We start from the raw sequence: 14,947 nt of genomic DNA, 5'->3' as shown, positions 1-14,947 counted from the left end.
CCTGCAGGACTCCTTTTGGGATTTCTTGCAAGGCAGGCATAGTGGTAACAAACTCCCTCAGTTTTAGGGAATGTCTTCATTTCTCTGCCATTTTTGAAGGAGAGTTTTACCAGACACAGGATTTTTGGTTGACTGTGTGTGTGTGTGTGTGTGTGTGTGTGTGTGTGTGTGTGTTCTTTTTAGTACCTTGAATACATCAGTCCACTATCTTCTGGACTCCAAAGTTTCTGATGAGAAATCTGAAAATCTTACGAGGATTCCTTATAAGTGACAAGTCACCTCTGTTTCTGCTTTCAAGATTCTTTGGCCTTGGCTCTTGAAGTTTGATGATTATTGTGTGTGTCTCAGCATAGGTCTCTTTGAGTTCATCCTACTTGAAATTCACTGTGCTTCTTGGATGTTTGTAATCAGGTCTTTCATCAAATTTGGGAAGTTTGGGGCCACAGTTTCTTCAAATAATCTCTCTGCTCCTCTCCCCCCCCCCCCCCCGGCAACCTCTTCTCCTCAAACTCCCACAGTACATATCATGGTCCACCTGATAGTGTCCCACAGGTCCCTAAGGCTCTGTTCATTTTTTCTTCAATTTTTTTTCCTTCTATTCCTCAGACTCCATAATTTTCATTGTCTTATCTTCCAGTTCACTGGGTCTTTCTTCTGTCTGGTTAAACCTGTCTTTGTATATCTCCATGAATTTTTCACTTCAGTTATCGTACTTTTCAACTTTAGAATTTCTTCTTGATTTCTTTTTAGGTTATCTTTGTGTTCACTGTTATTTCCATTTTGTTCATACATCATTTTCTTGACTTTCTTCTCATCTTCAGTTAGTTCTTGGAGCATCTTTAAGATAACTGTTTTTAGAGTCTTTGTCTAGTAAGCCTATATCTGGTTTTATCACAAGCAGTTTCTGTTGCCTTATTTTTCTTCCTTTAAATGGACCATACTTTCCTATTTCTTTGTATGCCTTGTGATTTTTTTTGTTGAAATCTGGACATTTGATTCTAATAACACAGTAACTCTTAAAATCAGATGCTTCCCCTTTTGCAGGGTTTTCTGGGGTTTTTTTTTCCTGTTTTGTTTTTAATTGTTTTAGGCTTTCTTTGTGCTTATAGCCTAAGGTGTAAAAAGGTCTTTTCTGAACCTGCACTTTTCCTTGGGGCATGTGCAGTGACCTTCTAGTTTCTCACAGTAGTTGCTTTTGGATGTCCTAGTCTTTAATGCCAGGCTCCCAGAAGGAGAAAAAGAAAAAAAAAGGGGGGGGGGGGGAGAGGGGGAGGGTGTACCAATCTTCAAATCTTCTGGAAGTCACTTCAGCCAAGGGGGAATGGCTTACAACAATGGGAGGGTACAACAATGGCGGCCCACCTCTGTGTCTCCACCTCCATGATCAGAAGCAGCAATCAGTGATCAGAACACAGATCCTGATGTTTATAGAAAAGAGTCCTTGTTGCCCACCCTGGCTCCTGCAACATAAACACGGCTGCCTGCCACTGGGCTAAAGGTTGGCATATAGGTAGTTCCTGCTGAATTAAGAGCTAAAATTGACAACATTGACCACAACTAACCTCCAACCCTTCCCCTGGAAGTAGCAAGATTTCAACAGAATCCAGAGTTCTAAAATAGTTACATCAGAAAGAATTCTACAAGTACTGTTGTTATCTAGGTGGGGTGATGAATTTCTACTACTTCCTACATCACTATATTCCCAGAATCCTCTCAGTAACTACCATGATTTTTAACATCAATGGAATTAAACATTTCCTGAATATACTGACACTTTCAGTAAATTAGTTCAACTATTTTATTATCCCCAGATATAATTAGTAGTATTTTACTTCATCTTTTTTTCCCTAAAACTCATTCAATTCCTTAAGATACTGGTATTCTGATCATGCTAAAACTTCAACACAATTGTTTGGAAGTGGTGTATTCTGGTTGATTCATTCAGTGAGTATTTAATGGGTTCCTACTACAAGCTCAGTATTGTTCTGGACAGTGGTGATACAACAATGGACAAAATAAAGTTCCTACCCTCATAGAGTTTACATTCTAGTGGGGGAGATAGAATATTATCAACAAAATACGTAAATAAAATGTAAATTTTAGGTAGTAAAAGGGCCATAGGGAAAATACTGGAGGGAAGAAGGATTAGATGACAGCCAAGGGATGGCCTCCCAGCCAAAGAATAGCTGAAGAAGTGAGAGAGAGAAAGCTATGAGGATATTTGGGGGAAGAAGTGTGAAGACTAGGATGGTAACAGCAGAAAGGATAAAAATATGTTCAAATTCTGGATATATTTTGAAGAGCCAACAGGATTTAGTGATGGTAATTACTCATTACCAGATAAGTAATATGAAAAAACAAAAGAGAAATCAGCGATGATTCTTAAAACTCAACCTGAGCAACTAAAAGAATTTACAGATAAGGGAAGGCTAAAACTCTAGTGTGTCCCCTTGTAAAGCTTGACCTTTTTGTTTGGGCAATCTCAGATTTTAGCCTGCGTTCCTGTAAAAGCCAACTTAAAGACTGTTTTCTAAGTCTTACAAATCTAATCTTTTGTTGACATGCCACATTTTTAATAGTACCAGTTTTGGAGGCGTAGTGTGGAATAAGGAGGTAGGGAAGCCTCCATTCATAATCTAAATCAACATGGATCCTTCAGGAACTATGTATACCAATTCCTAGAGCCACTTTGAAGATTATTATCCTGAGCCCTGACTTGTTTTTAAGAAAAGAATTTCCTTAAACTGCCCAGTCTTGAAGCCCACTTGCCCTTTCCTTCTCAGTTTTACATTTACATAAACTGTTACTACAGTTTTGGGTTTTTTTAACTTATTTACTTATTTTGAGAGAGAGAAAGGGCATGCACGTGCGTGGGGGAGGAGCAGAAAGACAGGGAGAGAGAGAATCCCAAGCAGGATCCACAGTGTCAGCGCTAAGCCCAAGGCAGGGCTTGATCCCACAAACCATGAGATCATGGTTCAAAATGATCTGAAACTGAGCCAAAATCAAGAGTCGGACACTTAACTGACTGAGCCACCCAGGTGCCCCTACAGTTTTGTTTTCATTACTAGATAAGCAGAATCAGACAGAATTAGTATCTACTTCTTGAGAAACTATACTGTCTACCTTCTGCCAGTTGGAAAGAAACAGTCAAACAAAGGCAATAATAACATCATAAATTCCTTTGGTGGTGTTGTATACTATAAATAGTATCTTAATTATTTCCCTTACTCCACACCCCAACCCTTTAAGTTATTATCATAGATAAGGAAACTGAAGCTTATACCAGTTAAAGTTTTTGCCCAATATCTCTTTAGACAGCAACAATACCATTAAAACTTGGGTTTCCTGATAAAATTTAGTATTGTTCTTCTTCAGAATAGTTTTCATTAATCTTAAATGATAAAACCACCCCCAAGTTTCCTGACAACTGCAGTATATATTTGTACTGGATTTGAAAACTAATTGTAAATGACACACTTTTTAGAACTGGTCATCCTTTCAATCCTTCACCCCTTTAATATTATACTTCATCAGTGGAAAAAAAATACTTAGTCCCTGCAGGATCCAAAATTAGCTCACTTATAAAAACATACCTAAGATTTCACAGTCCTCAGTGCCTTTACCTATACATTAAGGAGGTAACAGAATGTAATCCTACTGTACTTAGTAGGTTATGACCTACATGGAGACAACTTTTCAAAATAGCTGAGTTTTCCCTAAGAAAAGAAATAGGAAAAAAATATAATCTTATCATATATCAGAAAGGTACAATATATATGAAATAATTAAGTGGTTACTTTTTCAATTTTTATTTAAATTCTGGTTTGTTAACATATGGTGTAACATTGGCTTCAGGAGTATAATTTAGTGTGATGATAGCTTAAATCAACTGAAAAACAAAAATGCAACAGTCATCTATATTAGGGACTAGCAAACTTTTCTGTGAAGGCCCAGAAAGTTAAGTATTTTAGATTTTACAAACCACATAGTATCTTGTCACAACTATTCAACTCTGCAGTTGTAATATGAAAGCAGCCATGCACAATAAATAAATGAATGAATGGATGTGCTGTGTTCCAGTAATACTTAACAACATAAATGGAGGGCTGGATTTGGCCTGCAGGCTATAGTTTGCAACCCACTCACTTCCTAATACACATGAAAAAAATGAAAGGTTACAGAATGAGATGACTAAAGAACAAAATATATTACTCTCTTTATTCTTCAGCTAACCTCAAAAGTTTTAATAAAATTAGTTTTTTAAAAACATTGTGGGCTCAGTCGATTAAGCATCCAACTTCGGCTCAGGTCATGATCTCATGGTTCATGAGTTTGAGCCCCGTATCGGGCTCTGTGCTGACAGCTCAGAGCCTACAGCCTGCTTCGGATTCTGTGTCTGCCTCTCTCTCTCTGCCCTCCCCCACTCACACTCTCTCAAAAATAAAATGAACATTGAAAAAATAAAAATAAAAAATACTGTTAATTATTATTGCTTTTACACTTGGTAAAGGTATAATGAAGTTTAAAGCACTTATCTTTTAGGATACATACCAAAATATTCACAGATAAAATAATATATCTAGATCTGCTTCAGTATAATTCAGTAGAGGGAGCAGAGCGGGAACAGGGTACAGATAAATCAAAACTGGCCGTGAAAAATAACTGAAGTGGGGTAATGGGAACACAGGATTCATTATACTATTCTTTTATAAATATCTAAAATTTCCAATAAAAAAAAGTTAATAATGACAAATGATGAACCACAAATTTAAGTGCATTTGTAAAATTAACTATTTTCTCCATCTTTTAAACCAGGGTTTCTCAATTTTGGACCTATTTACCTTTTGGGCCAGATAGTTCTTTGTTATGGGAGCTGTCCTATGTGCTATGGGATATTCAGTAGCATCCTTAGTTTCTACCCACTAGATGCCAGTAGTACCCAAACCACCACACCTCCTACCAGTTATGACAATCAAAAATGGTCCCAGACATTTCCAAATGTCCCCCATAGGACAAAAATGCCCCCACTTGAAAACCACTGTTCTAAAAAAAAAAAAAAAAAAAAAAAAAATTACACTGCTGCTTCTAATAGAGTCTTAAATTCTAGAAAAATGAGACTTTGAGGATGTTTTGTTTTAGTCTTAGGCGATGAATTGGCATTTATATTTTAACCCAATTTTTAAATTTGGTTTTTGTTTGCAATTGGTAAACTGTTATTAATTCACCTTTATCACACTATTTTATAGAAATACATATAGAAATAATTTATAGAATTACATCTGCCTGCAATGGTTTTTAAAACAGAAAATGCACAAAATGGAAATCCAAATGAGGACGTATGGTTGAAGTCCAGATGTATCCCACTGATCTGGTGACACAGTTTTCAAACTCTCAAAGAAATTATTTGTAAACACTTAGCTTACTGAGCCACACTCCAATCTCATCAGGTTTACAGTATCAACTAACCATTTGTTGTATATTTGAGTTCAATAGAGGAACAGTGCCAACTTTGTTCCCAGTCCCATAACTGCACTCCCATTGTACACAACACCTAATGTGAACAAGAAGTCTTTAGAAACACAAATGGCTAGATAGTCCCACGTTGTCAGGTGTATTAATTAAATTCTGAATCAGAAAGCACACTTTATAAAAAACGAGGCAAAAAAATTTGGTTTTGGGCCTCTTGCCTTATTAGCTATAATCAGAAAGGCCTTGGTTTCTTAGTAGTTGTTGCTACTCTAGTTTCTGGATTCATTAAATTAAAAAATGGGATACTTAACTCAGAGAATTTCATTCTATCTCTCCAAGCCATGACACAATAAAGTAACTGTCTCCCATTTACAAAACATTAAATTTAAACTGTCTTTCTTTCATTACCAAAAAAAAAAAAACCCTGTGATACTGTGTTCCCAAATTCACAACTAAGAAAGAAGTGACTTAAAAACTGCTACTGTAAAAGCAAAATCAAATCATATAATCTCATTCATAAAAACATGACAATAATGAAACTATCATATAGTTCATAAACATCTACATGCTAATTTAAAATTCAAGGGGCACCTGGGTGGCTCAGTCGGTTGAGCGAACGACTCATGATCTCGCGGTCCGTGAGTTCGAGCCCCACGTCAGGCTCTGTGCTGACAGCTCAGAGCCTGGAGCCTGTTTCAGATTCTGTGGCTCCCTCTCTCTGACCCTCCCCCATTCATGCTCTCTCTCTGTCTCAAAAATAAATAAACGTTAAAAAAAAATTTTTTTAATAAATAAATAAATAAAATAAAATTCAAGTTCTTTTTAGACAACAGAAAATTACAGTATCAAAAATCACTTATTTACAACTACAACACCAATGATTCTTCATAGTTAGCTGTCAACTGTAAAAAAAATAGTAGCTGTCAAAATACACTCAATCTGAGAAAAATGAAAAAATAACTTAAGACTTCTCTTTTGAAATATGTGTCTTTAAAATGTTTTAATTAGTAAAAATAGGCTCGTCTACTAATTTAGCCCTCAGAAATCCAAGTCCTTATTAAACTTCCTCAAATGGGAGTATCATTTGGACAAAATTACAACATTCTACCTAGTCTAAATTTGATAGAATTTTACGTATTCGTAAATAATCTTCCACTAGACTAAAACAGATGTGATTTTAACATTTTTTCAATAATGAGGTTATAGTTAACTATAACAAAGGAAGCCATCCTTCACACCATACATAGATTCTCAACTAAAATTCCAATGATAGTAAAAAATATTCATTTCCCTTTTAAAAGAATATACTCTAAATTAATTTAAGCATACATACACACACACACACACACACACACACAGTGATAAACACGCCGTGAAAAATTTTCAAAGATCCACATTAAAATCAAGAAACAATAAGACTAAACAAGTTCTAAATTACTGATTCCCTTATGAAAGGGAAAACAAAAAGCAAAGAAAGGCCTCTGAGTGTCACAGATCAGTAAAAATCTTGACCTACATGATCTATACATTCCCCTTCCCTCAACTTCCTCACTATGATTTTTGGATGAATCCAATTCAGCCCCCAGCAGCATGGTGGTCCTACCATAGTAAAGGAAAACTCAATTCCTATCTTCACTTATGGTTATGGCTACAATATTGAAGAATCAAAAGAAAAACAAGAAATGCTTCATGTTATCTCTTGTCAAATTTTTCTTTTCAATCAGAAGAGCCTTAGGTGAAGATTAAACTTTAGGAATGAAAGCAATCCATCTTATAATATAGAAGTATAATTTCTAGCACATTAATTTTTACTTATGTTTCAAACAGTTTAATTACCTCTGCTTCTACATCCACATTTTGCTTCAAAAGTAACTTCAAAATGTCAACATGTCCATTCTGACTAGCAGCTTGCATAGCTGTGTGACCAGCACATTGTCCATTTACCTATATAAAAAAGAAAGGATGAAGGAATGTCACCAAGAGCCAATATATAATGTAGGTTTAAATCTAACACATTGTAGGATTCTTTGAAAATAATTTAGGTTGGTTTTCCATATATCCTAGCATAGACCACCAGAAACTCTTCTGTAATTTAGAAGTGAGGCAGGCATTTTTTTGTTTGTTTGTTTTAAAGGTTAAAGTTCCACTGTTCAAAGAGCTATGAAAGAACTATTTTAGCCAATCTGAAAAGTTAAAAAAAGAAAGTAAGGGAGGGAGAAATGTCGTTTTAGTTTTGTATATTCACTTCTATTTGAATTAAAAAGCTCAGAGTATGTTTCAATGAAAAAAAAAAACAATGAGGTGAATAAAAACTTTCAGAAAAGATGGCCTACTATATAAATAAATTCAATTTGACAAAGATACTGAATACTAACTGTAAGCAAACTATCATGAGGAATACATAAATGAATTAGCAAGGTAGCCATATACAACTATTATACTATAAAGCAATAATTTCCAATCTTTTCTTCACTTCAGATGTTGAATAAATGCATAATTTCCCAATGACATACCCAAGGCTAAGTACAATTCCTTAATCCCACCCCATCCGCTCCCATCCATAAAACCATAAAAGATGGTTAAAAATGGTAGCCTGGTCACACGTTTATATCATATTTCTCCTCAGACTACACTAAAAAGACAGTAAAATAATTAAAAACACAAAAAGACATAAAGACAAAGAGAAAGGAAGAGCTAACATCAGAAAACAATAAAAAGCAACACATTTTTGAAAGAGAGAAAGCAGACAGAAGTTCTGACTTTACAGACAAAAGAAACACAAAACCTAGGAACTTCAGACAAAGTCAAAGCCTGCAAAAACAAGCACATCACAGGCAGATGTCTGATGTGCAATGGCCACACTCCAGACCCTCTCCTCAAACTCAATGACAGAGCGTTAGTTGCCATGCAAATAGACCCTAGACAGAAAAATGGTTTCTTCCCTTAAACAACTGAATAGCCATGAAGAACAGACCTCTACATGATAGCATTTAGAGACCCCAAAAGCTCCACATGCATAATCACCATAAGGCAAAGTCAGTCACTAAGTTCTATCCAAGCAAAGAGAGCACCAAGTAGCTTAATGTCTTATTCAGAGATGAATGGACAAGCAAAGATCAGAGATTTGAGGAAGACCTCAAATTAAAAAAATAACTTAAAAAAACACATCTTTCTCCTATGTTGTCATCTCTCAGAAGATGAAATGAATACATACCTGACATAACTAAGTGTCTTGGAAGATTAGTCAATTAGAAGTTTGGAAAAGAATTAACTATAACAATATAGATTACAAACAAATGAAAAAAACTTTATGTATGAAGTTAAGAGGGACTGACTGGGAAAAACTACAAGTGAACTTTCTGGAGTAAAGGAAAAGTCCTAGATCTTATTAGGGGTGTGAATTACATGGATGTTTGCATTTGTCAAAACTTTTCCATGTATTTCACTATATGTAAATTACACCTCAATTTTTTAAATAAAAAAAAATTATGAACATCAAGGAAAGCAAACAATTGTATAGGAAAATACAATCTAGAATCAGTCACAGCTCAGATATGAATGTCATTTAAATAATAACATGCACAGTCGATTTTAATCTTAACAAAGTTACAATACAACCTAACCACATAAAGAAACTGGGAGGAGCCTGTATGTGTGTGAAGGGAATGGGCTGGAAAGAAAGCTGAAACCTCATTTTCACAGTGAAGTATTGAAAGATAACTCCCCAAACATAAAAATCAAGAAAAAACAATAGATGTTACTGGAAGATATGGAGGCAAAATATATGAAGAAAATCAGCTGAAAGACGTGAAAACAGCTGCCCCTAAAGGATGGGAAAACAGAGTTGAGAAGGAAATGATTTTTGTAACAAACCCTGTAGAACTATTTTTTCCCTTTAAATTTTTAGAATGTATATTGTTGTTTTTTTTTAGAAAAACTAAATTAGTAATTAAATGAAGAAAAAATTAAGTATAATAAAATATAAATCTGCTTGGCTGAATATAAAAAAATCTATCAAACACAAAAATCATTTGATACTTTAAACTTTGATAATTTACATAATTTTGATAATTTAAATAAATTATTTGTGATTTATCTGACAATAAAGAAATCACTGTGCTGGGGCGCCTGGGTGGCTCAATCAGTTGAGCATCCAACTTCGGCTCAGGTCATCATTTCGCAGTTCCTGAGTTCAAGCCCTGCATCAGGCTCTGTGCTGGTGGTGTGGAACCTGCTTGGGATTCTCTCTTTCCCCCTCTCTGCCCCTTCCCCACTTGCGCATGCACACACATGCGCTCTCTCTAGCTCTCTCTCTTTCTTTCTCTAAATAAACTTAAAAAAAAAAGGAATCACTGTGTTGTGCTGCTGCAATTGACATCTCCCTAATAAACATGAAATGCCACATGAGCTCCTGGGAATATGATGTTTATATCTTACAATTATAGATCAGATCTTCAAACTGTCTAGCATACTTAAATACAAAGGCAACAAACAGTGTCACAGAACAGTGACAATGACTCAAAGTGCCACTCCAACCACAATCTCTGGGCCAGCATTGAATACTGTACTGGTGCTGACATGGGAGCAATGGCAAAGCCAATGAATGACTAAACTAGAGCCAGAATGGCCCACTTAAAATGTGGTTTATGTGAATGGTAAAATACAATAAACTACTAAGATTTACAAAATGTATGACCTCTACTTCATCTGCATTCTAAACTGTAAGTTAATTCTCACAGGAAAAAAGTTTAGATTAAATGTTTTGAAAAGAGGGATAGAAAACTGCTTATAAAATTTACTACAATATATTTTAAAAACATGGTAAGATGACATCTCCATGAGAAGAATTCACTGAATTTCCCAAAAGGACACTAACCACTTAAAAACCTAAATGTAAAAATTATCAATTATAGGGGCGCCTGGATGGCTCAGTCGTTTAAGGTTCCGACTTCAGCTCAGGTCATGATCTCATGGTTTGCTGAGTTCAAGCCCCACATCAGGCTCTGTGCTGACAGCTCAGAGCCTGGAGCCTGTTTCAGATTCTGTGTCTCCCTCTCTCTCTGCCCGTCCCCTGCTCCTGCTCTGCCTTTCTCTGTCTCTCAAAAATAAATAAATGTTAAAAAAAAATTTTTTTTTAATTATCAATCATAAATTTAGGAGGTTACAATGTTAAAATAAGAAAATGTCAAGATCTTTTAGAAAAGTACACTGAAGAATGATGTCCAGTGTCTTTAAAATACCTCAGAAAAAAAAGGAAGAAGGAACAGATGAAGCGCAGTTGGAAATTAATTGAACTTAAATGATATTACTGAACTCTAATGTTCATTATACTATTCTATTTTTGTGTATGCTTCAAATAATTTTTAAAATGCTCACATCCACATCTGGTCTTTTTAGCAAATCTTCCACTTTAGCAACATCTCCATTGGCAGCAGCCTTAACTAATTCTTCATTGAGGTCACCAGATTCTTGGGTTTCAAATAATTTCTTCAAGAGTTGGGAGAGTCTTTCTGTAAAGCATCAAATAAAGCTGCTAACATAGGAGGATCTCAAACCTTAACTACTAACAGAGAAGCATTACCCATACATCTAGAACACATACTTTTCCTTTTTTAATATTTCTATCATCAGTGTTATTTTTGTACGCTACTACAGATATTACCCAGGCAAGTTATAATTACTACCATAGAAAGCTGCATTAAATTCCGAACCATAAGTATTCCCAGCTTTCTCCAATTCATGTATTTCAAGTTATAACTTCAGAAAAAGTAGAGAGTTAGAGACAAGTAACAATTCAAGATTTAGAAGCCATACCAAAGATAATCACAAATAAAAACACTACAATGGGAGTATTATAACAATACAAACTTTCTTTCAGGTTTTAAGCATATCACATCAATTCTCAGATCTCAATGCTACAGACCTTAGAATAAATCAACAAATGAATGATTATGATTCAGAAGCAATGTACTCTCTATAATATTTGGGGAAACGTTTTAGGGACAAACCAATTTTCAGTTGAAAATGGTCATCTAAGTGCCAACAACATACTTCAACAGGTGCCAACTGATTGGTATTGACTAACAAAAAAGAACTAGGGGCATATTTATATAGGCTCATTGTCATAAGATATTTTTTCTAAATAGCATTAATCAGTAGAGACATTACCCAGTACCATCCCTTAATTCTTAGATCTACTTAGTAGAAAGCAAAGAAATCACCAAGTGGACCACCACCAAGTACACATTATTTGAGTAGGATATTAACCATCCCTCGCTCTTTCAATTTGTAGTAGCCAGTTGGCTGTAATGCCACCTAACCAAAAGGTAAAAATAACACCACCTAATTTAAACTTTAAGTACACTAGCAAATTACAACAGGAAAGAAAAGACAGCAGTAGAGGAAGTAGAAAGCAGTACAAAATAAAACTGGAGGTCGCCCAATGTTTTCCTTTACTTTCTTATAATTTATAGTTATGGTTCTACCTTCTTTTCTGAATGCTAATACACAGTAATTTGTTTTAAAATGAATTGAGGTATGTATATAAAGCTGGAGCACAGGAAGGAAAGACTTTGGGCATGAGTCTACCCAAGCATCCAGCTTATTCACATTTCAAAATGGTTTTCTACTTATTGTGGCATGTATAATAACTCTTATTAAACAGTAAGAAAGAAATATGGCCGATATGTAAAAATGTCCAGGAAGAAAGCCATCTGCTAGCAATAACACTGAAAATAAAAAGAGAATAAAACAGTCTAAGAAAGTGATAAGTTCTGACTAAAGGGTACAATATTGAATTAACCCTTGATATAATATCCAAGAAAAAGTACCTACTTATGGAACTTTTCCAGGGGATACCTCAGCCAGAACAAAAACTGTTCATCATATGAAAAAAAGAAAAACAAAACAAAAAACACCTGTAGTGAAAATGCAGAAGTTAGTGGACATTCAAGTGAGATTATCTATGACATTATCTGTACATGAGAACTGAGGAATTAGCAAAGGTTCTAATGTAAACCATATTACTTTTAAAGAAACATGATACAAACATACCACCAGATGCATTGCTAATGGCTGATCCAGCAGATGCCACCTTGGAAACTGCTGCTGGATTGTATGTCCAAGATGTTCCACAAACTTCCACCTTTAAATCACTGTCTGAATAAATCTGCTGTACTCGGCCAACTTTACCTAAAGTCTTAAAAAAAAAAAAATTTTAGCTCATGTTGTCAAGTCTAAAGTATGTACCATAAAAATAGATCACCAGTTCTTACACGTTTAAAGTATTAATTTTTCTTTTTTACTAAAGAAAAAACATTTAAAGGACAATCATTTTCAAATGGGTTATTTACAAACTTTAAAGAGCATCCCTAAAAAACATTTTAATAAACAGGGCATCTGGGTGGCTCAGTCAGTTGAGTGTCCGACTTTGGCTCAGGTCATGATCTCATGGTTAGTGAGTTGGAGCCCTGCATGGGGATCACTGTTACCTGTGCCGAGCCTGCTTCGGATCCTCTGTCCCCCTCTCACTCTGCCCCTCCCCTCCTCACACTCACTCTGTCTCTCACTCTCAAAAATAAACATTAAAAAAAATTTTTAATAAACAAAACTACTATACTTCCACAAGAATATAAAAACAAGGGGGTTTGAGTGGCTGACTCAGTTGAGCATCCAACGCTTGATTTCAGCTCACATCATGATCTCATGGTCATGGGATCAAGCCCAGCACTGGGCTCCATGCTGACAGTTCAGAGCCTGTTTGGGATTCTCTCCCTCTTCTCTGCCCCTCCACCGCTCGTGCATGCACACGCGCTCTCTCTCTCTCTCTCTCAAAATAAACTTAAAAAAAAAAAGAATATAAAATCAAAAATATCATGACAGTCTATCATTTATAAAAGTTCACAAAATTTTGCTTTTTGATATTCAACCTTTTAATCCCATAATCTTATGTTACATCTTGAGAATTTGTAAATTAAATACTCTAAAATCCATCATTAATGTAGCCTAAAAAAATAAAACCTGATTTCTAAAACAAATTACTTAAACCAAAATGGGAATCAGTACTGATTCCAAGACAGAAGTAGGTAGAAATAACATGCTTATTAAATATACAGGGAAAGGGGCATTTGGTTTCAGAACACAATCAGCGGCAACTCTTACCATGTGGCAGATAGTATTCTAAGAGCTTTATACATATTGACTTACCTAATACATAAAATCCTGAAAATTAAGTACTATTAGCTCCATTTCAAACTCCAGTCCAAAACCCATTCTCTTCAGCACAAGAGAATAGCAAATTACAATACTAGAAAATTAGTTTAGAATATTGACAACATCTGACTACTTCCTAACACAGAGTAAACTGCCCTTGATTGAGTGCTTTATTTTTTGATCTCTCCACAGCATTGGACCCTAGCTTCTTGAAACTATTCCTTTGATTTCTGAATGACAGTCTAACCTTTCTGCCTATTCCTTCTCTTTCTTCACTCACTGGCTCCTTGTCCATTTTCAGATCCCTAAATCTATTCATTCTTCCCCAAATTTTATTCCTTAGTTTTTTACTCTTCCTCCTTAAAAATGTAATCTACTCTGACAACTATCACCTTATTTCCAAAGACTCCAAAATATAATTCTATAGCCCCATTTATTCCTCTCTCTGCCCTCCAACACACACCAATTTTAACTTCTCATTACACATTTCCTCTTGGAATTTTCCATCCTCTCAAACTCTATGAGGCTGCATTCCTTGTTTTCCCCCTTAACTGCTTATTATAGAAAGTCTCAAACATACATAAGAAGACAATAGTATATTGAATCCCTGTATACCCATCAACTCTTAACAATTTTCAGCTCATGGCCAATCTTATTCTCCCCTACCTATTTGTTACTCCCTGTACTATTCATCACATAAACTTTAAAAAAAAACAAACCTGATACTACTACCAACCCTCCCAAAATTATCAACTCTGTAATATCATAAAATACCAGTGTTCAAATTTCCAATTGCTTCATAAATGATAAAATTCTTCAGTATGCTTAAATCAAGTTCCAATAAAGTCTATACATATATTTTTCTTTGCCAATTATTTGTTGAAGAAACAGGGTCAACTGTCCTATAAAGTTTCCTACAATCTGAATTTTGCTAATTCAGACCTAGAAATTTGCTAATTTGCTAATTAAAGACCTAGAAATCTTTGATAGCTTCCTTGCTACCTGGTATGAGACTCATCCTGTTCACTTCCAAAGACCTAGAATTAGCCATTTCTCCAAAGACTGGTTTCTATACAGACGGAAAGGCTATTTCAAGACTGTAATCTGGGGGCACCTGGGTGGCTCAGTCGGTTAAGCGTCCGACGTCAGCTCAGGTCACGATCTCGCGGTCCGTGAGTTCGAGCCCCGCATCAGGCTCTGGGCTGATGGCTCAGAGCCTGCAGCCTGCTTCTGATTCTGTGTCTCCCTCTCTCTCTGTCCCTCC

At 35.5% G+C, this 14,947-nt stretch overlaps 1 protein-coding gene across 1 annotated transcript in view; it reads right to left on the bottom strand.

The window, feature by feature from the left end:
* Nucleotides 1-14,947, bottom strand: part of MIB1 (MIB E3 ubiquitin protein ligase 1) — a 125,574-nt gene that overhangs the window by 64,708 nt on the left and 45,919 nt on the right. Inside the window, exons 8-10 of the mRNA XM_007075984.3 lie at nucleotides 12,526-12,670; nucleotides 10,849-10,982; nucleotides 7,309-7,416 (exon numbers count right to left, since the gene is read on the bottom strand). Of these exons, the coding sequence (XP_007076046.1) occupies nucleotides 7,309-7,416; nucleotides 10,849-10,982; nucleotides 12,526-12,670 (387 nt within the window). The remainder of the gene's footprint in view (nucleotides 1-7,308; nucleotides 7,417-10,848; nucleotides 10,983-12,525; nucleotides 12,671-14,947) is intronic.

This window comes from Panthera tigris, chromosome D3, assembly GCF_018350195.1.
Source record: "Panthera tigris isolate Pti1 chromosome D3, P.tigris_Pti1_mat1.1, whole genome shotgun sequence".
In the NCBI taxonomy this organism is placed as follows: domain Eukaryota; kingdom Metazoa; phylum Chordata; class Mammalia; order Carnivora; family Felidae; genus Panthera; species Panthera tigris.
Note: the sequence above shows the minus strand (reverse complement) of the source record. Positions and strands in the feature narration are given on the sequence as shown.